The sequence below is a fragment of the Natator depressus genome, chromosome 3 (genome assembly GCF_965152275.1).
Source record: "Natator depressus isolate rNatDep1 chromosome 3, rNatDep2.hap1, whole genome shotgun sequence".
Lineage (NCBI taxonomy): Eukaryota > Metazoa > Chordata > Testudines > Cheloniidae > Natator > Natator depressus.
The window spans coordinates 159,740,552-159,764,924 of NC_134236.1; the positions used below are offsets into that span (position 1 = coordinate 159,740,552).

The 24,373-nt window shown below is 43.8% G+C and overlaps 1 protein-coding gene across 1 annotated transcript in view; it reads right to left on the minus strand.

The window, feature by feature from the left end:
* DNAH14 (dynein axonemal heavy chain 14) overlaps positions 1-24,373 on the minus strand; it is a 467,695-nt gene that overhangs the window by 164,318 nt on the left and 279,004 nt on the right. The window contains 3 exon segments of the mRNA XM_074947623.1: positions 8,830-8,970; positions 11,992-12,120; positions 15,514-15,710. Coding sequence (XP_074803724.1) covers positions 8,830-8,970; positions 11,992-12,120; positions 15,514-15,710 — 467 coding nt within the window.

The following is a 24,373-nucleotide window of genomic DNA, read 5'->3' on the forward strand; positions in this document are numbered from 1 at the left end:
TTCTTTACACAGGACACAGAACTGACTAGTCATTGTTTATTTTCAGGTCAAATCGAGCAAAGAAAAACTGAATTTGAAGGGTATTGTCCAAAACTTGCTGACTGGATTGACCCTCGATTAACCAGTCATCCAGATATGGAAACACATGGATATACAGCCTTCTTAGATCAGCAACTATTACTGATTTAAAGGTGATCTAGATGAGCCCTCCCCATCCCTGAGTGGAGTTGTCTGTCACTAGAGTCTTAGTATGTAGAGGTATAGAGAAGGGTACTGCACTGCACACCTGAGGAGAGTCTTTCCACTAGTTTAATGATGACTTCTTGTGGGATCATAACCATCTAGTCCATAAAGTGTCTGCTGGGTAGACATAGTGATTTCAACCATTCTTACAGAGAGTATAGGTGAAATTTGCCATGCTAGGTGACGTAAGTATATGAGGTCAAGTGTGTTAGAAGTCTGAGACATGCTTTCACTGATGTTCTTGGGTGAACTTGAAGTTGACTGATAAGCCCTGCTATAGTCTGGATTCTCTCTTGTGGAATGTAAGCTATCACTATCTGGAGTCTAATAGGATTCCTACGAATTCTGTGCTACGCATCAGTCCGTGTGGATTTTTGTCTATTAACTTTGAGACGTAACAAGGCAAAGAACTTTAGAGTTATTTGAACTGAGTCAGTCACCTGTTGTGAAACTCTTCCTCAAATCAGTCAGTTGTCGAGGTAAGGATAGGTCTGGATTCCTTATTTATCTGGATGAGTTGCCTGTACTTCAAGGCACTTGGTGAAAACTCTTGGTGCTGTACATAGACCAAAGGACAGAGCCCTATTCTGATAGTGGAATGTTCCTAAAGGAAATTGAGGTATTTCTGTGGGTTGGGTGGATAGATATATGGAAGCAGGCATTTTATAGGCGAAGAGCACCAAACCAGTCCTGATGATCTAATGCAGGAATTTATGGAGGCTAGAGTCACCATCCTGAATTTGAAACAATGGATGAACATTTTGAGGCACTGAAGGTCCAGGATAAGCCACCAACCCCTTGTTCTTCTTTGGGATCAGAAAATAATGTGAATAAAAGCATCTTCCCCTGAAATGTAAGGGCACCTCCTCCTCCACAGTTCCCAGCTATAGAAAGGAGTTTACTTGTTTTAACAGTCTCTTGTGAGAAGGGTCTCTGAAAAAGAACAGGGAAGGCATTGCTTATGATCTCTAGGACCCACTAGTCTAAGGTAATGCTTGACCAAACTTCTCAAAAACAAAAATGGTTGTTGCCAAGGGATGGTGTGAGGGTAGAAAAGAAAAGATCCTCAAGTGGTTCTATCAGGATCTCAATGCTGGAGTCAACCCTGGGGCAGCAAAGGAGGTAGAGGGTCATTTACACTGGAATCTCTGTCTCTTCCTCAGTGGCTCTTAGGTCCTCTGTGGCTGATTGTAATATTTGACAGAGGAGTGCTGTCGAAAGTATGTTGGCATGGCTGCTTCCTCTTTAGAGTTGGGATGTAGAGTCTCAAAGAATACAGAGCTGCCCTTGAATCCTTTAGACTCTAAAGTTTAGAGGGTGCTTCCTCTGTCCTGTTGTTGAAAAGTTCATTATTCTAAAATGTGAGGACCTTGATTGTTGCCTGGGGATCCCTGAGGACTGAAGCTATGACAATAGAGAAGTATACAAAGTCAGATGTCCTTCTGCCATTCTATATTTCATCTCCGCTTGCTACTCTTTGGATAGTTTTCTAAAAATCGAGACATTGTCTCAATTTAAAAAAAAATCTTATTTTGAGAGGAGGGCCTAACAGTTAGCCATACCTCTGGATCACAGTTGATGAATAAAGCTTAAGGCTAAAGAGTTCCAATTTCTCTGGGTCCTTTTTGCTCAGTGTGGACTTAGGAGGGCCCAATGTTTTGATCTCTCTCGTACTGCTACCACTATGAGAGAACTTGCTCTTGAATGTCTAGAAATACTTAGATCATTTAGTAGGGACTCAGTACCTCCTGTCAGCTCTTTTTGACATGACAGGGATGTATGGCTAAGATTTCTACCATGTGTTTCATTAGGTCCTGGAATTCCTTAAACTCACCAGCTGAGGGAGGTGGATTCACTGCCTTGTCAGGGTACAGTGAGGAAATCATAGCAGAGATAGGATGCTTTTCCCCTGGTAGCTGATGTTCTTCTTCACTCTTCTCCTGCCTTTCAAGTATCTGTGGCTGTAATGAGTTACCTGATTTGTCTCTTTGGGGAGGATGATTTAGCCATAGAGAGAGTGGATGAAGCAGGCTTCTTGAAGTCTGGCTGTACATCTGAAGATGCCAAATAAAGCCATGACTGGAATGGGCAGAAGTATTGTGTTGGAGGGCACCTGGGAGGTACCAGATAGGGTGACACCCCCATGAAGCCCAGACCTCTTATTACTACACCTAGTCCAATGTCCCCACTGGAGTATTAAGGTCTGGTGCTAAGGCAACAATTTTTCTGCTGCAGCTGTGGTGATAGTAAAAAGTTCTCCCTCTTCTTCCCCAAAGTCACTTTTAAAGGGCCCCAAAAAAGGCGATGAGTGGAATAATCTATCCTCTCATTATTTTGTCCATCATTTAGGCCTAATTTTGATACACCAATATTGACTTATTGATTTTTTACTTCTCTTATTTACCAGTCATAATTTTAACACAATCCTTGAGTGGTAACAGTCAACCCTTTTTGTTTAAATTAAATTTAGGGTTTTTGTATTCTTTTTAACAAGGTTGTTAAAAATAGTTTTATATAACAAATTACTGTAACAATTTTTGACTCTTAACCCACTTTTTATCAGTTAGACTAACAATTAAAGTAGGCCTGCTAGGAACCAATTATTACACCACCTCCTCTAAGAGAGGGACAGGTCTCTCATGTGTACCGTATAGGAAAGGTTGGTACCAGGGATATCTCTCTAACCTGCAGTACCAGTGGCTACAAAGTTGGTGGGTTAGCTATCACTCCTCTTTATTTTTTTGAAGAGAGAGGACTCCAGTACAGAGCCCACCAATAAGTTACTCAGCACTGGAATAGGGGGTACCATGGATGTAGTTGGTACTGAGGTGGAAGATACTGGGGCTACAATCACAGAGGCACTTGTAATGAGAATCTGAGTACCAATGCAGTTAGCACCATGGTCTGTACCAAAGGGTTGGTACTGAGGGCAGCAGTTTGCTGATTTAGAGAGTACCACATGTGCTGTCTTGGAAGTCGGTACTGGGTCACTGGCATGGGTCTTGTCAGGCTTATGGCTGTTGGATAAATGAGCCCAAGAGAAGTCATGCAGCTGATGACTCTTCTGTTTCTTGCCAGGTATTGGGAACGGCAACCTGTGCCTGAGGTTCATTTTGGATTGGTGCTTCTTTCTGCCCATCAGACACTGATGCCAGTGAAGTGTGACTGAATGGTTGTTGTGAGTGGATGTAGTTCAAGAGCTCAAAATGGAATCACAGCTCACCACCCCACTGTCTGAAGCCTGGCTGTAGCTCTTCTCTCAAAGTCTGAGAAGGCTTGGATCAATTCTCTAGGAGGAAAAATTTCATTTGCGCCTCCATCTTTCTCTGAGTATACTTGGTGAAAGAGCAACAGACAAAACACCTCTCGTGGATGTATACTTCTTCAAGAAAAAGAAGGTATTGGAAGGATCCACACTTAATGGGCATCCAAGCATCATACGGGTGACATTAAACCGTGGTCACTTACCTTCTGCCATAATGTTAGTACCCCTGTATGGCTGGGCGTGGTAGAGGTGGTGGGGAGGAAGAAAGATGTCTAGGCTAATTCAAATGTATCTAATTTCCCGCCCCCGGAAACATGAAAAAGAGAAACTACACAAATTACACTATACTATTGCATACAAGGCTAAGTAAATTGCACAGTGTGCAGAATATGTGAAGACTGCAGGGCTTCCACGTCACTGCCATGAGTGGTAAGAAGGAACTGAGAGAAATTAGGACCAGCTTTGCCCTTTATTCCCCAGGTGTGGGAGGGAAGGGATGTGATGGCACCTAAGCTGGAGGAGGAGCTCCAAAGAGCAGCTGGCTAAAAGAATCCCATCTTGCATACATAGGGTCCATGTGCTCCAAGAGCGGAATCTGTGTAGACAATCATTTTAAGAAGAAACTTAGTGACTTCAGCACTTTAGTGGGGATGTGAACAAATCCTTGGACTCCTTCCAAGATGCTATCCTTGATAAATCAATATTCCAGACAAAGGGAACATTATGTATTCCCAATCTGGAGATGGACATTTATTACTGTTAAGTTCTTGGCAAATTTATGGTGCGCCTATGTCAGCTCAAAAGACAACACTTTGAATTGAAAATGGTGGTCCTGTTAAAAATCTGATACCTTTTAACACTTGGATATGCCTCTATGAGCAAGTAAATGGCCATCAAGCCCAGAGCACATAACTAGTTTTGCTATTTGCAGGTGGATTCAAGCCACAAGCTGTACCACCATCCTTTTGAAAAAGTAGTGTAAGATGGGTCTGATATCAGAGCTTGCAATTCTCCTATCCTAAGTGCAGAGGTGATTGCCCCTAAGAAAGCTGTTTTCATGAAAAGGTGATGTAAGGAACACGATGCTATTGATCTGAATGGGAGTCCAATCAACCCAGCCAACACTACATTGAGATCCTATCAGGGAGGGGGCTCCCTGACTGGACGGCATATGTATATCAACACTTTGAGGAATCTAGACACTGTAGGGTATAATAATACAGTGTGGTTATGTATTGGAGGATGATAAGCTGATATAGCCACTACATGTACTCTTGTAGAGCTAACCGAAAGTCCAAAGCACTGTAAGAGATAAAGTAATCCAAAATAAAGGGAATGTCAGCTTAAAATGGAGAGAAATGCTATTCCACCTAAACAGTGAAATGCTTCCATTTAGAATTGCAAGTGAGTCTTCTGGAATCATTCCTGCTATGGACCAGGATGTTTTGGACGTCTTTGGAACATGACTTCTCAATATCAGTTAGCCTGCTGGCATCCAGGCTGTATGGTACAGAGACTCTGGAACTGGATGACTTCCTCATTGTTTAGGGAGATTATGTCCGATCCAGAGGCCATGTTTTTGGGGGCTGTACCAAGAGTCTTAACAGATCTTTGAATCAAAACTGCCTGGTACTCACTGTGCTATCAATAGCAACTTTGCTGCATCCTGTCTGAACTTTCTCAATGTTCTCAGAATTAAAGGAACTGGTCATAGGTATACATCTGAACCTGGGAATATGAGATAAGGAAAACATCAGATAGGAATCCTGGGCTCAGACTCCCTCTAAAGCAAAAGATGCAGCATTTTCTGTTTGATTTTGTGGCAAACAAGTCTATAATTGAGTCCTTTATAGACCATTTATGGTCAAAAGAAAAGTGTCTGCTCAACTGATCCTCTAAGATGTTCACTGATCCTGGTAGATGAATGGCTGTCAAGGTAATCTGAAACCTGATGCACCAGCTCCGTAGGTTGGACTTGGTACAGTTGAGAAGATCTAGCTCCTCCTCAGGAGTTAATATAGAACATCACTATAGTGTCATCTATCATCACTTGTATTGTTTTGCCTCGAATTAAAGGTGGGAACATCACACATGCTACACAGATTGCTCTCAGTTCTAAGGCATTTATGAAGCTGAGATCTGTTTCTTGACCATAGTTCCTGGGTCTAAGGGTGATTCTAGTATGCTCCCTATGAGAGGTTGGAAGCATCCATTACTAACATCACTGTGGGCAGAGGGGGAGAAAATGGAACACCTCTGCATACTTGGACTGGTTACTTCCAGTGGTTTAATGATGATAGGACCTGCTGTGGAATCTGCACTGCCATATCTATATAGTGTTTGCTTGGTAGGTAGATGACTTCAACCAGCCTTGCACAAAACAAATGTGATGTATAGCATGAGGAGTGATGAATGTGCATGAAGTGACCTAGTATGTTTAGACACATTCTTACTGTTGTCTGAGAATTATTAGTAAATTATTTATAAGCTCTTCCATGACTTTGAACCTACTACCTAAGCTGTTGTGGAGTCCAGAAGTGCTCCTATAAATTCTATTATCTGGGATGGTACTAAGGATGAATTCTCTTTGTTTACCTGGAGACCCAACTTAGTAAAGATTTGAAGGATGTACTATATATTATCTGTGAATTTGTGAGAGGATCCTCAAATGAGCCAGCCACTGAGGTAAGGGTAAAGGATAATGCTTTGTCTTCTTAAGCCTGGTCTACACCACGCAGTTAGGTTGACATAATGTGCCTTACGTGACCTAATTATGTCAGTGTACGCACTACAGCCTTGTCCCACTGATGTAAGGCCTGGTCTACACTGGGGGAGGGGGCGTACTAAGTTGGTCTAAGTTACGCAACTTCAGCTACGAAAATAGCATAGCTGAAGTCAACGTACTTAGAGCTACTTACCGGGTGTCTTCACTGTGGTAGGTCGACTGCTGCTGCTCCCACTTCAACTCCACCTACGCTTCTCGCTCCGGTGGAGTACTGGAGTTAATGGGAGAGTGCTTGGCGATCAATTTATTGCGTCTTCACTAGGCAGTCGATTTATTGCATCTTCACTAGATGCGATAAATCAACCCGCGCTTGATTGATTGCTCTGGAGGTAAGTGTAGACATGCCCTAAGTCCCCTACTAGATCAGCATAACAACTCTACCCCACAAGAGGCAAAGGGTTTATGTTGATGTAGCTAGGGAGACACAGTATCTGTACAGACACTGAGTTACTTACATTGACTGTTAGCTGTCTTGTCAATTTCTTGTCAATTATGTCTTGTCCATGCTGGAGCCCTGAAATTGACAAGAAAGCTAGGCAGCTAGAGTCTGGCAGCACCCACCCAGCTCTCCAGTCCCTGATCAGGGAGCCAAGCAGCCCAGGTAGCTGCCCCCACTCCCAGTGGGGAGGCGAGAAGCCCAGGCAGCTGCTCCCTGCGGGAAATGGGGAGGCGAGAGACTTGGGCGGCTGCTGGGCCCCCAGTGAGGAGCTTCACAGGGCTAAGAGTTCTGGCTCTGAGCCCTCCACACTGCCCCTCTTCAGCTGGTGGAAGCACTCCTGGTGAGGACACACACCACTGACAGAAGGAGGATAGCGTGGACATCAGTCACTGCAATGTGCCAAGTATCTACTTTTTCCCCAGGGATAAATTCCCATTTCTGGCATAGCTGCTTCCTTTGTCCCTGGAGAGATGTGTAAATGGCAATCCCTGAAAACACTAGGATGAATTATAACCAATATCTACTGTTTGTAGTTAGAACAGACTCACAAATGAGTCTTTTGATAATGCATCTCGATTTGTCTCTTTTACTTTTCCCTTAGTAATCTGTGAGTGAATTCAGTGTTCCTGAAAAGTAGGTATTAATGCACAGTATCTTGAGCCAGGCATAATCTAGGAAAGTAAAATGCTATGCAAGCTTCCCAACACATCTCTTCCATTGTACTTCACTCTTGAACAGAGAATGCCAATCATGTTACACAGAGAGTGGTTTCATAATGTTTACAAATGGGTGCATCCATCTGTTTTTGCAGTAACAGGATGAGATCCTAATATAGTATAACCCTATGAGAGAAAACAAATCCAAGTTTCCTACAGTTAGATTAGGATACAATTGAATTTACATAATGGATTTGTTATGCACAGCGATAGATAACATTTCTGGTACACATGTATCATTGGGTATTTTGTCAGAGACATTGGCAGGATCACACTGGCATGTAAGTCAGTGGGAACAATTAGGGAAGATGAATAACACTCACGAGCAGTAGTTTCAATCCCCTTCCTCAAGGCTTTCTTTTGTTGATTTATAAACAAAGGATTCCAAATAAAATAAAAATAATCCATTCAGAACAACGAATCTCAGTGCTTGTCAGAGATGTTTCCAGCTTCTTTCACACCCTTCTCTTAGGTAGCCACCACCACAGTCACTTCCTCGTTAACTTAATGTACCCCACCTTTGATTACCCATGTTACAGGGAGGAGTCTGCATTAACACTTCATACACTGGGACTTATAGAGTGCCTTTCTACCTTATCACAGGTGTTTCCAATCCAGAAATATGCAGTATGTGCATCTTAATCCTTAGACAACTACTGGGGACTGGTAGGCAAAGGGCACTATTTGAAGGAGGGTTGCTCGCAGGTGGGCAGAAATGGTAATCCTGTATTCCAAGGATCAGAAAAGGTATCCAAGCAGCTGAGAAATGGAACAGGTTGGATGAAGATTCCTGCTCGAATGATAGGAAACCCTCCTCAATCCTTGGTTTATTTTCTTCAAGTGACACACACCTTACTGCTTCAATTTCCCAGCCCCAACAACAGCTGGCAGCAAGATGCTTTTTTTATCAGGAGAAAGAAGGGTACAGCAGTTGATGGGAGACTTTGGTGCAGCTGTTTGGCAGGAGAAGTGGGAGAAGGAACAATGAAAAACTGAAGATGAGCTCAATCTCTTATTGTTCCTCCAATGCAATTTATTCATATAAACTAAAAATCTTCCTCAGTGCTTTAAGGGTTATTTTAATAAAAATCTCACAACAGTGAATTCTCATAAGAACCAGGAATTCTTTATTAAACATTGTTTCAATGAACTCAAGATCATAAAACTTTAAGTGTTTCTGAAGTAGAGAACTAAAATCTATGTTTAGGACATACCTGGTTTGAAATCCCACACAAATGAGGGTTTCTTAGATGCCTAAAGCCACCTCTTTCCTTATACAATACTACATACAATTTTGTGATTAATATGAAAAAAATTGTTTGAGGTATTTTAAGAACTTCCATTTGCTGATATAATTTTCCCCAACTATCTGACCTATTACCTGAAAAATACGTTGTAAGGATTGTAAGGAAGGTTGAGGCAGAACCAACAGGCAAAAATGTGTGAGAAGACGTGGGCTAATCTCATTTCTTCCACCACTTGGAGGGGCACAGTCTGCAACCAATGAGACATCCTGGATATTCTGTGAGAAACAGAATGGGAGAAACTTGAAAGGCAGGAACTGAATCAGCATTTGAAAACAAAATACAATTTTAGAGCTCCAATGCTATTGCAAGGATTTCCACTTCAAAGTCTCCATCTTGCTCCAAATGTAAATGTAGTTAGAAAATGGGCCAAATTAATCCCCAATATAAATATATAAATCCAGTGACTAGAACAATGATAGCAGGCAGAGCTACAATTTATATATACTAGGGCTGTTGATTAATCACAGTTAACTCACGCAATTAACTAAAAAAAATTAATAGTGATTAAAAAAATTAATCACACTGTTAAGTAATAGAAAACCAATTGAAATGTATTAAATATTTTGGATGGTTTTCTACATTTTCAAATATATTAATTTAAATTACAACACAGAATACAAAGTGTACAGTGCTCACTTTATATTTATTTTTATTACAAGTGTTTGCACTGTAAAAATGATAAAAGAAATAATATTTTTCAATTCACCTCACATAAGTCGATTAATGCAATCTCTTTATCGTGAAAGTGCAACTTAGAAATGTAGATTTTTTTGTTACATAACTGCACTCAAAAACAAAACAATGTAAAACGTTAGCGTCTACAAGTCCACTCAGTTCTACTTCTTGTGCAGCCAATCACGAAGAGAAACAAGTTCATTTACATTTACGGGCGATAATGCTGCCCGCTTCTTATTTATGTCACCTGAAAGAGAGAACAGTCGTTCGCATGGCACTTTTGTAGCCGGCATTGCAAGGTATTTTCATGCCGCATATGCTAAACATTTGTATGTCCCTTCATGCTTTGGCCATCATTCCAGAGGACATGCTTACATACTGATGACGTGCATTAAAAAATAACGCGTTAATTAAATTTGTGACTGAACTCTTTGGGGGAGAATTGTATGTCTCCTGCTCTGGGTTTTACCCATATTCTTCCATATATTTCATGTTACAGCAGTCTCAGATGATGACCCAGCATGTTCTTCATTTTAAGAACACTTTCACTGCAGATTTGACAAAACGCAAAGAAGGTACCAATGTGAGATTTCTAAAGATAGCTACAGCACTCGACCCATGATTTAAGAATCTGAAGTGCCTTCCAAAATCTGAGAGGGATGGGATGTGGAGCATGCTTTCAGAAGTCTTAAAAGAGCAACACTTGGATGTGGAAGCTACAGAACCTGAACAATCAAAAAAGAAAATGAACCTTCTGCCGGTGACATCTGACTCAGATGATGAAAATGAACGTGCACTGGTCTGCACTGCTTTGGATTGTTATCGAGCAGAACCTGCCATCAGCATGGACGTATGTCCTCTGGAATGGTGGCTGAAGCATGAAGGGACATATGAATCTTTAGCGCAAAGAATAGCTATTAATGGTTAGTTGTCAAACTGGGAGGGCAATTCTAGTGGGGTCCAACAGAGGTCAGTCCTTGGTCTGGTACTATGGAGAATATGCTTATAAAATTTGCAGACAACACCAAACTGGGCGAGGTTGCGAGCGCTTTGGATTAGATTAGAATTCAAAACGACCTTGACAATTTGGAAAATTGGTCTGAAATCAACAAGATGAAATTCAATAAAGACAAGTGCAAAGTACTTCACTTCGGAAGGAAAAATCAAATGCACAACTACAAAATGCAGAAAACAGACTAGGTGGTAGTTTTGCACTGGAAAAGCCTTCCTAGGGAAATTGTGGAGTCTGTATCATTGGAGGTTTTAAAGAACACCTTGGACAAACACCTGTCAGCGATAGTTTTGGTTTACTTAGTCCTGCCTTAGTGGAGGGGGCTGGACTCGATGATTTCTTGAGGTCTTTTACAGCCCTACATTTTATGATTGTTTGAAGGAATTTTGAAAATGGGATGATGAAATAAAAATCTGGCAGTAACAAAACTTCAAGGTTCAGCACTGAACAAAAGCACTACCTGAACTAAGCCAGGGAACAAAGTTTGGCTCAAAAGCTCTCAGACATTTGGAACTGTTCAAATTGTAGCAGAAACACTCAGATCCTAACTAGTGGAGACTCCAAAAGGGCTTACCTGGGGGACCTGAATTCATCTTCAATACTTCCCAGAACAACAGGGAATCTGGGACCTGAGCCCACACCTTCACAGAGAAGTTCATACACATGGGCTGGAAGACTGATCAGGCCCCCTAGAAGACTTGACCTTTAGAATATTGCTCAGGACTATTTAAACTGAATTGATAAGGGACATATTAGTGCAAATAATTTTAAGGAATTCAATGTTTATTTTGAATTCTTAGATAGACAGACAGACAGAGACAGACAGGTTGGTTTATAATTTAAGTTTCAATCTTTTATTATAAAGAAAGGAAAATGTTGAGTGGTTATGGAGTTCCTGGTCCTCCACAGTTCCAGAGTAGACCATGATGAGTTGCATCGGGAGCTTAATAAAGAGAAGGACTTCTTGGGTCAGGGAGTTCTCTAGTTATTGCTTAATGCATGGCACCCTAAGTGTATGTCCTGACGCTACAGAAAGAAGAGACCATAAGACCTGAAAGCAGTGGTAATGAAACAAGGTTCTGAAAAGAGAAAAAGATCCTCAGGAGCAAGGGCAAGGCCAAAAGGCATTCTGTAAGGATACTGGGAGAGGAGTTCTATCCAGCTGAAGCAAGGTATGAGATGAATATGAGATTTTTAAAAATTGTATATGTATTTTTAATTTCATAAAATGTAATGTGATCTACTTAACTAGAATACAATAAAACTGTATTTTCTAAATAAATTCTAGTTAAAATATTCTTCTTTTAAAAATTTTCTTGCTTCTCAAATCAGAATTTAAAAAAAATTCTAGTCTTTTAGATCAGTAAGACACATTTAAGGCTCTCCCCATCCCTCCTGGAAAATTCATTTAAAATATACTCCATTGTTATCAGTAATTTATTAAATATGATCATAATATTAATATGAAATGGTTAGTAGCCCTTAGATTTAATCTTCTGCAAAGAGCAAGTTATTAGAACTGATAAAAAATCAGAAATCCATACTGTACCTTCCATGCAAGTTGCTTAGTGTCATAAAAACCTCCTAAATCTAAAAACTGTCTGATTGATTCAAGTGGTGGCTGGGCACCATACTCCTCTGGTAATGGCATATTCAGATCATCAATAAACACTATCACCTGTGAATAAACATAACCACATTAGAAATCATATCAGTTATGTTAAGCTTAGCTTTACTTATTATTACAGAGTATTAACATGAAGTGACTATTTTGCACACATAATTATGAACCAGCTATATTGTTCTTTATCTAAACCACACATTAATTAGTGTACTTGCACAAATGACCTAGTATATGTCATTATATGAGTAGCTCAGATGTAAACTGCAAGGTACAGGAAGCTGTTATATCTCATCCAAATGGAAACAACGACAACGCTTTAATATTAAGAAACATAAAAAACATAAGAATGATCATACTGCATCAGATCAGTGGTCCATCTAGCGCAGTATCCTGTCTTTTGACAGTGGACAGTGCCAGATGTTTCAGAAGGAATGAACAGAAAAGGGCAATTTATCAAGTGATCTGTCCCCTGTTGTCCAGACCCAGCTTCTGACTGTCAGAGGTTTAGGGCCACCCAAAGGACAGGATTTCATCCCAGATCATCTTCCTAATAGCCATCGATGGACCTGTCACCCATGAATTTATCTCATTCTTTTAACCCAGTTATACTTTTGACCTTCACAACATCCCCTGGCAACGAGTTTCACAGGTTGACTGTGCATTGTGTGAAGTATTTCCCCTCAGACAGACACAAACACCTACAAGATCTCTATCAAGCATTCTTACAACTACAATACCCACCTGCTGAAGTGAAGGAACAGATTGACAGAGCCAGAAGAGTACCCAGAAGTTACCGACTACAGGACAGACCCAACAAAGAAAACAACAGAACACCACTAGCCATCATCTTCAGCCCCCAACTAAAACCTCTCCAATGCATCATCAAGGATCTACAACCTATCCTGAAGGACAACCCATCACTCTCACAGATCTTGGGAGACAGGCCAGTCCTTGTTTACAGACAGACCCCGAACCTGAAGCGAATACTCACCTGCAACCACACAACAGAACCACTAACCCAGGAACCTATCCTTGCAACAAAGCCCATTGCCAACTGTGTCCACAGATCTATTCAGGGGACACCATCACAGGACGTAATCACATCAGCCACACTATCCGAGGCTCGTTCACCTGCACATCTACCAATGTGATATATGCCATCATGTGCCAGCAATGCCCCTTTGCCATGTACATGGGCCAAACTGGACAATCTCTACGTAAAAGAATAAATGGACACAAATCAGACATCAAGAATTATAACATTCAAAAACCATTCAGAGAACACTTCATCTCTTTGGTCACTCGATTACAGACCTAAAAGTTGCAATTCTTCAACAAAAAAACTGGAAAAACAGACTCCAACGAGAGACTGCTGAATTGGAATTAATTTGCAAACTGGATACAATTAACTTAGGCTTGAAAAAAGACTGGGAGTGGATGGGTCATTACACAAAGTAAAACTATTTCCCCATGTTTATTCCCTCCCCTCCCTGCTGTTCCTCAGACGTTCTTGTCAACTGCTGGAAGTGGCCCACCTTGATTATAACTACAAAAGGTTCCCCCCCCTCCCGCTCTCCTGCTGGTAATAGCTCACCTTACCTGATCACTCTCCTTACAGTGTGCATGGTAACACCCATTGTTTCATGTTCTCTGTGTATATAAATCTCCCCACTGTATTTTCCACTGAATGCATCCGATGAAGTGAGCTGTAGCTCACGAAAGCTTATGCTCAAATAAATTTGTTAGTCTCTAAGGTGCCACAAGTCCTCCTTTTCTTTATACCACAGTTAGCTGTTCTGCAATTTCATAAGTGAGTTCCTTCAGAACTCTTGGGTGAATACCATGTGGTCTTGGTGATTTACTACGGTTTGATTTATTAATTTGTTCCAAAACTTCCTCTACTGACACCTCAATCTGAGACAGTTCCTCAGATTTGTCATCTAAAAAGAATGGCTTGGGTATGGGAATCTCCTCATATCCTTTGCAGTGAAAACCAATGCAAAGAATTAATTTAGATTCCCTGCAACAGCCTTGTCTTCTTTGAGTGCTCCTTTAGCCCCTCAGTTGTCCAGTAGCCCCACTGACAGGCTTTGGCAGGCTTCCTGCTTCTGACGCATTTAAATAAAATTGCTGGTTTTTTTGTGTCTTTTGCTAGTTGTTCTTCAAATTCTTTTTTGGCCTAACTATACTTTTATACTTCCCAGAGTTTCTGCTCCTTTCTATTTTCCTCAGTAAGATTTAGCTTCCAATTTTCAAAAGGTATCTTTTTGTCTCTAACTGCCTCTTTTACTCTGTTTAGCCCTGGTGGCATTTTTTGGTCTTCTGTTTTTTGTTTTGTTTTTTAAATCCGGGGTATACATATAGTTTGAGCCTCTATTATGTTTTTTTAAAATTTCCATGAAGCTTGCAGGCATTTCACACTTGTAACTTTCCTTTTAATTTCAATTTAACTAGCCTCCTGTGGAGTTCTTTTTTTTTTTAAAAGTTAAATGCTATTGTGCTGGTTTCTTTGATATCCCGCCCAAGGATGTTAAATTTAATTACATTATGGTTGCTATTACCTAGTGGTTTAGCTATATTCACCTTTGGGACCAAATCCTGTGCTCCACTTAGGACTAAGTCAAGAACTGCCTTTTCCCTTTTGAGTTCCAGGACTAGCTGCTTCAATAAATAGTCTTACTGAGTGAGATCATTCCCTCCCACAATAAAACCTGCAGGAAGCAGTTTTGGGAAAGGAAGTCACTCTTCCTTGCACAACTGCACAGGGCCAGGCAAACTACATTTGACTTTACAAACAATGAGAGGTTTCACAGCTATGGAAGAACATGCAAGGAGATTAATACTATGTATTTTCTTAGTTCCTATTTGGATTTTTAAAACAGTTATTGTAATGTATTAGATTTGTGAATGGTGTCCAGAGTGGAGGCCAGGGTGGTAGCCAGCAATGGAAACAGCAACAGCTCATTGTCAGAGATTCATTGACTTAGTCAGCTAATTTAGTAGGCTGGCTAGCTGGCTGAAATATCTAGGAAGCTTTGTATTTATTTTTGTAGTGACTATAAGGTTCATAAATGAATGGGACTGAATAAATAAGGTTAACAATACATTACTTATTAAGAACATCTTATCCCCGAAATCCTGCCATTACTTATGAAAAATTACATTAGTAATTGAAAAGAAGTACAACAGTAACAGATACAAACAATAATCCAAACAGCCTAATACACACAACAGTAGTTAGAGAGACAAGGGGGATGAGGTAATATCTTTTATTGGGCCAACTTCTGTTGTTGAGAGAGACCAACAAGGCTACAACAACACTGTATTTAACAGTAGTTAAACAGACACACTTTTGAAATAAGTCAAATAGTTCTGTCAATCTTTTTAGTGTTTCTTTTAAGCATTGCCAGCATTTTTAAGCATTGGTAGAGTACAGCACGGTTTTACCTGTTTGGATTTTGGTGCACCAAGAGCATCTTTACTTTTTAGTATTAACTTCTGACAAATCCATGCCTGTATTTGGGCAGCACTGGTGTGGGCACCACACTGTATTTTGGAAACTATCACACCCTTGATTCTTTCAGATGATGGAGCAATGTCATCAGTTTCACTTGCAGAATACGACCCCTTTGTTGACTTCAGATCTGTGTCATATACAAAATTAAGGGTCAGAATGATATCTGATCAACAGTGGATCTACTCTCCTCACCATTCTAAGGGCATGTCTACACTACGAAATTAGGTGGATTTTATAGAAGTCAATCTTTAGAAAACAATTTTATATAGTTGATCGTGTATGCCCCCACTAAGCACAGTAGTTCGGCGGAGTGTGCCTTCAATACTGTGGCGAGCATTGACTCACAGAGTGGTGCACTGTGGGTAGCTATCCCACAGTCCCAGCTGCCCACTGGAATTATGGGTTAAGCTCCCAATGCCTGATGGGGCAAAAACATTCTCGCGGGTGGTTTTGGGTACATGTTGTCAGTCTCCCCTCCCTCCCGCCTTCAAAGCAACAGCAAACAATCATTTTGCACCTTTTTTCCTGGGTTATCCGCACAGACCACAGCACGGCAAGCATGGAGCCCGCTCAGCTGTGCACTGCTTTTGTGAACATTTTAAACACCTCGTGCATTAACCTCCAGTATGTGCAGAGCCTGGCTAGGAGTCACAAGAACAAGGACGATTGTGAGGAGGACATGGACACAGATGTTCCTGAAAGCACAGGATGTGGCAATTGGGACATCATGGTGGCATTGGGGCAGGCAGATACAGTGGAAAGCCAATTCTGGGCCTGGCAAACAAGCACAGACTGGTGGGACCCCATAGCATTGCAGGTATGGGATGATTCCCAGTGGTGAAACTTTCGCATGCGTAAGGCCACTTTCATGAAACTTTGTGAGTTGCTTTCCCCCGCCCTGAAGCACAGGAATACCAAGATGAGACCTGTCCTGACAGGTGAGAAGCGAGTGGTGAGAGCCCTGTGGAAGCTTGCAAGGCCTGACTGCTACCAGTCAGTCGGGAATCAATTTGGAGTGGGCAAATCTACTGTGGGGGCTGCTGTGATCCAAGTACCCAAGGCAATCAATAACCTTCTGCTAACAAGGGTAGTGACTCTGGGAAATGTGCAGGTCATAGTGGATGGCTTTGCTGCAATGGGGTTCCCTAACTGTGGTGGGGCCACAGACAGAATGCATATCCCTATCGTGGCACCGGGCCACCTTGCCAAACAGTACATAAACTGCAGGGGGTACTTCTCAATGGTGTTGCAAGCACTGGTGGATCACAAGGGCCGTTTCACCGACATCAATGCGGGATGGTCGGGAAAGGTGCATGATGCTCGCATCTTTCGGAACTTCGGGCTGTTCGAAAAGCTGCAAGAAGGGACTTTCTTTCCAGACCAGAAAATTACGGTTGGGGATGTTGAAATGCCCATAGTTATCCTTGGGGACCCAGCCTACCCCTTGCTCCCATGGCTCATGAAGCCGTACACAGGCAGCCTGGACAGTAGTAAGGAGCAGTTCAACTATAGGCTGAGCAAGTGCAGAATGGTGGTAGACTGTGCCTTTGGACATTTAAAAGCCTGCTGGCGCTGTTTGCTGAGTAGGTTAGACCTCAGCGCAACCAATATTTCCATTGTTATAGCTGCTTGCTGTGTGCTCCATAATATCTGTGAGAGTAAGGGGGAGACGTTTATGGCAGGGTGGGAGGTTGAGGCAAATTGCCTGGCGGCCAATTTTGAACAGCCAGACACCAGCGCAATTAGAAGAGCACAGCTAGGCGCGCTGCACATCAGAGAGGCTTTGAAAAACAGTTTCATGACTGGCCAACTGGTGTGACAGTTGTGTGTGTTTGTCCTTGATGCAAAACCACCCCCTTTGTTGAATGTACTTCCCTGTAAGCCAATCCCCCTCCCACCTTTGACCACAGCTGGCAAAGGAAATAAAGTCCCTATTGTTTTGAATCCATTCATTCTTTATTTATTAAAAAAAATTGAGATCACTGACAATGCTGACTAGTAAAAGGTAGCCCGGGTAGGGTGAGGGAGGAGGGAAGGACAAGGCCACATTGCTTATTGTAGCCACATTACAAATCAAAGCTGTTTGAATGACAGCCTTCTGTTGCTTGGGCCATCCTCTGGAGTTGAGTGGCTGGGTGCCTGGAGCCTGCGTTCTTGGGCATCTGGGTGAGGAGGATATGGAACTTGGCAAGGAGGGCAGGCAGTTACACAATGGATGCAGTGGAGGTCTGTACTCTAGCTGCCTTTCCTGCAGCTCCACCAGATGCCTCATCATGTCCGTTTGCTCTTCCATTAGCCTCTGCATCTCCTCCTGCGTGTTCTGATCACGCTCACTGTATGCTTTCCTGGCCTCTGCCACCGAATGCCTCCATGCATTCAGCTGTGCCCTATCAATGCAGGAGGATTGCATGAGCTCTGAAAACATGTCATCGCGAGTGCGTTTTTTTCACCTTCTAATCTGCGATAACCTCAGGGACGGAGTTGGTAAGGGGAGCATAGAAACATTTGCACCTGCAAGGGGGATAAAAAGGGAGAGTACAATTTAAGAAAATACATTTCTGAGAACAAAAGGGAGACTCTTTCACAGTGAATCAAGCAATTTACAGCAGCCAGCACATGTGTTTTAGGTACAAGGTCTCATTTTGCATTTTATATTGAGCGCCTGCCGGTATGGTGACACATCACACATGGCTGGGCAACAGAATTCAGTTTCCAGGCAGCCGTGGTAAATCAAAGGGTACGTGGGGTTGGCTTCTTCCATGTTCATAACATGGGGGAATGGTTTCAAACTACAGCATCCTCCTTTCCCATAGCAAGCAATGCTGGTTGGGTTTGCCATTTAACAGGAGGGGCTGCGGTTTTGGGGTGGATGTGCAGCACACCCTTCCACCCCCCCCCCCCGTGTGGCTATTCTCTGGGATGATCCCTTTTAGCCAAGTGCAAACAGCTCAGCATGAACTCGGTCCTTTTACTGTTCCCTTACAAAACTTCCCCTATTTCAACCACGAATGACCATGAATGATATCACTCTCCTGAGGCTGACACAGAAAGATAAAGACCGAATGTTGCATGAATGTGACCAAAACCCAGGACCCATTTGCTGCCATGCTTTGTGCTGCAATGATTCCAGACTACTGGCTTGGTGTGGTAAAGTGTCCTACCGTGGAGTATGAAATAAGGCAGCCCTCCCCAGAAACCTTCTGCAAAGGCTTTCAGAATACCTGCAGGAGAGCTTCATGGAGATGTCCCTGGAGGATTCCCGCTCCATCACCAGACACATTAACAGACTTTTCCAGTAGCTGTACTGGCCGTAAATGCATTCCAATTCTTCAGGGCAAATCAAACATCAAACACAATTGCTTTTAACCCCTGTAGTGTAGTTACAAATGTGCACTCACCAGAGGTGCCTTCTCCGCCTTCAGGGTCTGGGAACAATACGCCTTGGGAGGGTATTGGCTCCAGGGTGAGGAAAAGGTCCTAGCTGCCGGAGAGAACAGATTCTCTGCTTGCCTGCTGCGCATTCTCCTCCTCTTCCTCATCTACAAAATCCTCCTCCGTGTTGCATGAGACTCCACCCTTGTAGGTGTCCACGGACAGTGGTGGGCTAGTGGTAGGGCTCCCCCCTAGAATGGCATGAAGCTGATCATAGAAGCAGCATGTATGGGGCTCTGACCCAGAGTGACTGTTTGCCTCCTTTGTCTTTTGGTAGGCTTGCCTGAGCTCCTTATCTTTCACGTGGCACTGCTGTGTGCCCCTGGTGAAGCCTCTGTCCACCATGCCCTGTATGATTTTGGTATAGATATATCAGCATGTTTTCTGCTGGTTCAGAGTTCTGCCTGCACAGATTCTTCTCCCCATTCAGCAATCAGATCCAGTGTCCCCCACTCGCTCCATGCTGGAGCTCATTTGTGATTCTGGGACTGCATGGTCACCTGTTCTGCTGAGCTCATCATGCTGACCAAACAGGAAATGAAATTCAAAAGTTCCTAGGGCTTTTCCTGTGTACCTGGCTAGGGCATTGGAGTTGAAAGTGCTGTCCAGAGCGGTCACGTTGGAGCACTCTGGGATAGCTCCCGGAGACCAATAACATCAAATTGCACAATGCTGCATCTGCACTACCCCAAATTCGACCCAGGAAGGTCGATTTTAGCACTACTCCCCTCGTCGGGGAGGAGTACAGCAGTCAATTTTAAGAGCCCTTTAGGTCAGCGAAATGGGGTTGGTTGTACAGCTGCATTGCTTATAAAATCAACCTAACGTGGCTAAATTAGACCTAACCTCATAGTGTAGACCAGACCTAAGATGCTATTAATATTGCACACTGTTATTACAGCTAATATTTTCTTTTAATATCACTACCAAAAATGTAATTCAAGTCAAAGTGCGTACTGTCTTCATATTAGTGTGGTATTTTAAGCATTGCCAATGTTTTTAAGCATGGTAGAATAGAACACTGTTTTACTTGTTTGGATTTTGGTACAATTCAAATTTACTTCTATGATTTAACCGTAATTTTATAGTTTGAATTCAAAGCATCTCATTGCCTGTGTATCTTAAAAAAGCATATTTAAAACATAAGTTAAAAATGTTTTCTTCTCCTGAAAGAGATAAACGAAGTTTACTACTAAGCTACTGTGTAAAATATATATATTATTCATTCAAAAATTGTTTTTCCAAATATAGAGATTACATTAAAAAGTTTAAAAAAATTCTTAACAGTGGAAGACGACCAAAAAACCAGCTAATTCTCCACCAGAATTACTTATGACAGTGGTTCTCAAACTTCAGCAAACCAAGGACCCTCATTTTGATTTAAAATTTTTTGGGGACTTCCCAAGCCCTCCCACTCAGCCCCAGGCTCCGCCCCCACTCCACCAAAGCCCCACCCCTGCTCCACCTCTTCCTCCTCCCACTCATAGAATCATAGAATATCAGGGTTGGAAGGGACCTCAGGAGGTCATCTAGTCCAACCCCCTGCTCAAAGCAGGACCAATCCCCAATTAAATCATCCCAGCCAGGGCTTTGTCAAGCCTGACCTTAAAAACTTCTAAGGAAGGAGATTCTACCACCTCCCTAGGTAACGCATTCCAGTGTTTCACCACCCTCCTAGTGAAAAAGTTTTTCCTAATATCCAACCTAAACCTCCCCCACTGCAACTTGAGACCATTACTCCTTGTCCTGTCCTCTTCTACCACTGAGAATAGTCTAGAACCATCCTCTTTGGAACCACCTCTCAGGTAGTTGAAAGCAGCTATCAAATCCCCCCTCATTCTTCTCTTCTGCAGACTAAACAATCCCAGTTCCCTCAGCCTCTCCTCATAAGTCATGTGTTCCAGACCCCTAATCATTTTTGTTGCCCTTTGCTGGACTCTCTCCAATTTATCCACATCCTTCTTGTAGTGTGGGGCCCAAAACTGGACACAGTATTCCAGATGAGGCCTCACCAATGTCGAATAGAGGGGAACGATCACGTCCCTCGATCTGCTCGCTATGCCCCTACTTATACATCCCAAAATGCCATTGGCCTTCTTGGCAACAAGGGCACACTGCTGACTCATATCCAGCTTCTCGTCCACTGTAACCCCTAGGTCCTTTTCCGCAGAACTGCTGCCTAGCCATTCGGTCCCTAGTCTGTAGCGGTGCATTGGGTTCTTCCGTCCTAAGTGCAGGACCCTGCATTTATCCTTATTGAACCTCTTCAGGTTTCTTTTGGCCCAATCCTCCAATTTGTCCAGGTCCCTCTGTATCCTATCTCTGCCCTCCAATGTATCTACCACTCCTCCCAGTTTAGTATCATCCGCACATTTGCTAAGAGTGCAATCCACACCATCCTCCAGATCATTTATGAAGATATTGAACAAAACCGGCCCCAGGACCGACCCCTGGGGCACTCCACTTGACACCGGCTGCCAACTAGACATGGAGCCATTGATCACTACCCGTTGAGCCCGACAATCTAGCCAACTTTCTACCCACCTTATAGTACATTCATCCAGCCCATACTTCTTTAACTTGCTGACAAGAATACTGTGGGAGACCGTGTCAAAAGCTTTGCTAAAGTCAAGAAACAATACATCCACTGCTTTCCCTTCATCCACAGAATCAGTAATCTCATCATAGAAGGCGATTAGATTAGTCAGGCATGACCTTCCCTTGGTGAATCCATGCTGACTGTTCCTGATTACTTTACTCTCGTCTAAGTGCTTCAGGATTGATTCCTTGAGGACCTGCTCCATGATTTTTCCGGGGACTGAGGTGAGGCTGACCGGCCTGTAGTTCCCAGGATCCTCCTTCTTCCCTTTTTTAAAGATTGGCACTACATTAGCCTTTTTCCAGTCATCTGGGACTTCACCCGTTCGCCACGAGTTTTCAAAGATAATGGCCAATGGCTCTGCAATCACATCCGCCAATTCCTTTAGCACTCTCGGATGCAACTCGTCCGGCCCCATGGACTTGTGCACGTCCAGCTTTTCTAAATAGTCCCTAACCACCTCTTTCTCCACAGAGGGCTGGCCATCTACTCCCCATGTTGCGATGCCCAGCGCAGCAGTCTGGGAGCTGTCCTTGTTAGTGAAGACAGAGGCAAAAAAAGCATTGAGCACATTAGCTTTTTCCACATCCTCTGTCACTAGGTTGCCTCCCTCATTCAGTAAGGGGCCCACACTTTCCTTGGCTTTCTTCTTGTTGCCAACATACCTGAAGAAATCTTTCTTGTTACTCTTGACATCTCTTGCTAGCTGCAGCTCCAGGTGCGATTTGGCCCTCCTGATTTCATTCCTACATGCCCGAGCAATATTTTTATACTCTTCCCTGGTCATATGTCCAACCTTCCACTTTTTGTAAGCTTCCTTTTTTATGTTTAAGATCTGCTAGGATTTCACCATTAAGCCAAGCTGGTCGCCTGCCATATTTACTATTCTTTCGACTCATCGGGATGGTTTGTCCCTGTAACCTCAACAGGGATTCCTTGAAATACAGCCAGCTCTCCTGGACTCCTTTCCCCTTCATGTTAGTCCCCCAGGGGATCTTACCCATGTGCTCCCTGAGGGAGTCAAAGTCTGCTTTCCTGAAGTCCACTCACTCCATCCCCTCCCTCCATCGCTCGCTCTCCCCCACCCTCACTCACTTTCACCAGGCTGGGGCATAGGGTGACCAGGTGTCCGGTTTTCGACTGGAACACCGGGTTGAAAAGGGACCCTGGTGGCTCTGGTCAGCACCACCGACCGGGCCATTAAAGGTTCAGTTGGCGGAGCTGTGGCGCTAAGGCAGGCGGCTAGTCCTTACCTGTCCTGGCATCACGCTGTGCCCCAGAAGTGGCCAGCAGGTCTGGCTCTGCCCCCACCCTGAGCACCAGCCAATGGGAGCTGGGGGGCGGTGCCTGCGGGCGAGAGCAGCGCACGGAACCTCCTGCCCGCCCAACCTACTAGAGCCAGACCTGCTGCTGGCCGCTTCCAGGGCATGTACAACGCGGTGAAAGGCCAGGCAGGCAGCCTGCCTTAGCCCTGCTGCACCACTGACCGGGAGCCATCCAAGGTAAGCCTGCGCCTCAACCCCAATCCCCAACCCTCTGCCCCCGCAAACCCGGAGCCCCCTCCTATACCCCAAACCCCTGGACCCCCAGCCCAGATCCACACCCTCTCTGCACCCCAAACCCCTGGACCCCCAGCCCAGATCCCCCTCCCACACCGTGAACCCCTCATCCCTGAGCTCTCACCCTGTCCTCACCCCAACCCGCTGACTCAATCCCCAGCCCCCTCCCGTATTCCGAATCCCTCGGCCCCATCCCCCAGCCTGGAGCCCCCTCCTGCACCCTAAACCCCTCACCCCAGAGCCTGACCCCACAGCCAGAGCCCTCACCTGAAGCCCCTGCCCCAGCCCAGTGAAAATGAGTGAGGGTGGCGGAGAGTGAGCCACCGAGGGAGGGGGAATGTAGTGAGTGGGGGCGGGGCCTAGGGGCGGCACTAGGGTGTTTGGTTTTGTGCAATTAGAAAGTTGGCAACCCTACTGGGGTAGGGGGTTGGGGTGCAGGAGGGGGTGCGGGCTCTGGGAGGGAGTTTGGGTGTGGGCTTTGGGCTGAGGCCAGGGGTTGGGATGCAGGAGGGAGTTTGGGTATGGGGTGCAGGCTCTGGGCTGGGGCAGCGGGTTGGGTGTGGGAGGAAGTTTGGGTTCAGGGTGTGGGCTCTGGGCTGTTCCCCGGTGTGCAGGTGCTGGGAGGGAGGGGGAGGAGTTGATCAGTGGGGCTCACAGACCACCTGGAGTATCCTCAGGGACCCCCAGCCGTCCGTGGACCCCAATTTGAGAAACGCTAACTGATGACATTGTAATCTCAGTTGTATATGAAGAATGAAAAGCTGTGAATAGCAACTCTACTGAATTGTGACAGAGGACACTGAAACTGGATGTCCATTCTAGCCTGTATGCACCAACCTTCAGATGGCAGCCATGCAAATTTCTGGAATTAGAACTTGATGACCAAAAAGAAATTGCAAAAGAGGTACCAGTTTTAGTACAAGAGACATTCCAGGACCCTACAGGAAATGTGCTGCAACATCACTTAAAACTGAGGGACGTGAGTGACTTTGCCAAATGCGGCATTTTGTGGTGCATACTTTTAAGGTGGTGGCATTTTACATCCTCAGAACTCCATAACCATACTGTCTCTAACCTTCCACTTCAGGTAAGGTTATTGGGAAAGTTGTAGTGAAGCACCTCCTGTGTCATCTGGAGTTCTCAGATTTATTTGTTCTGTAATAATAATCCTTAAGTCCAGAGAACAGTATGAAAAATGAA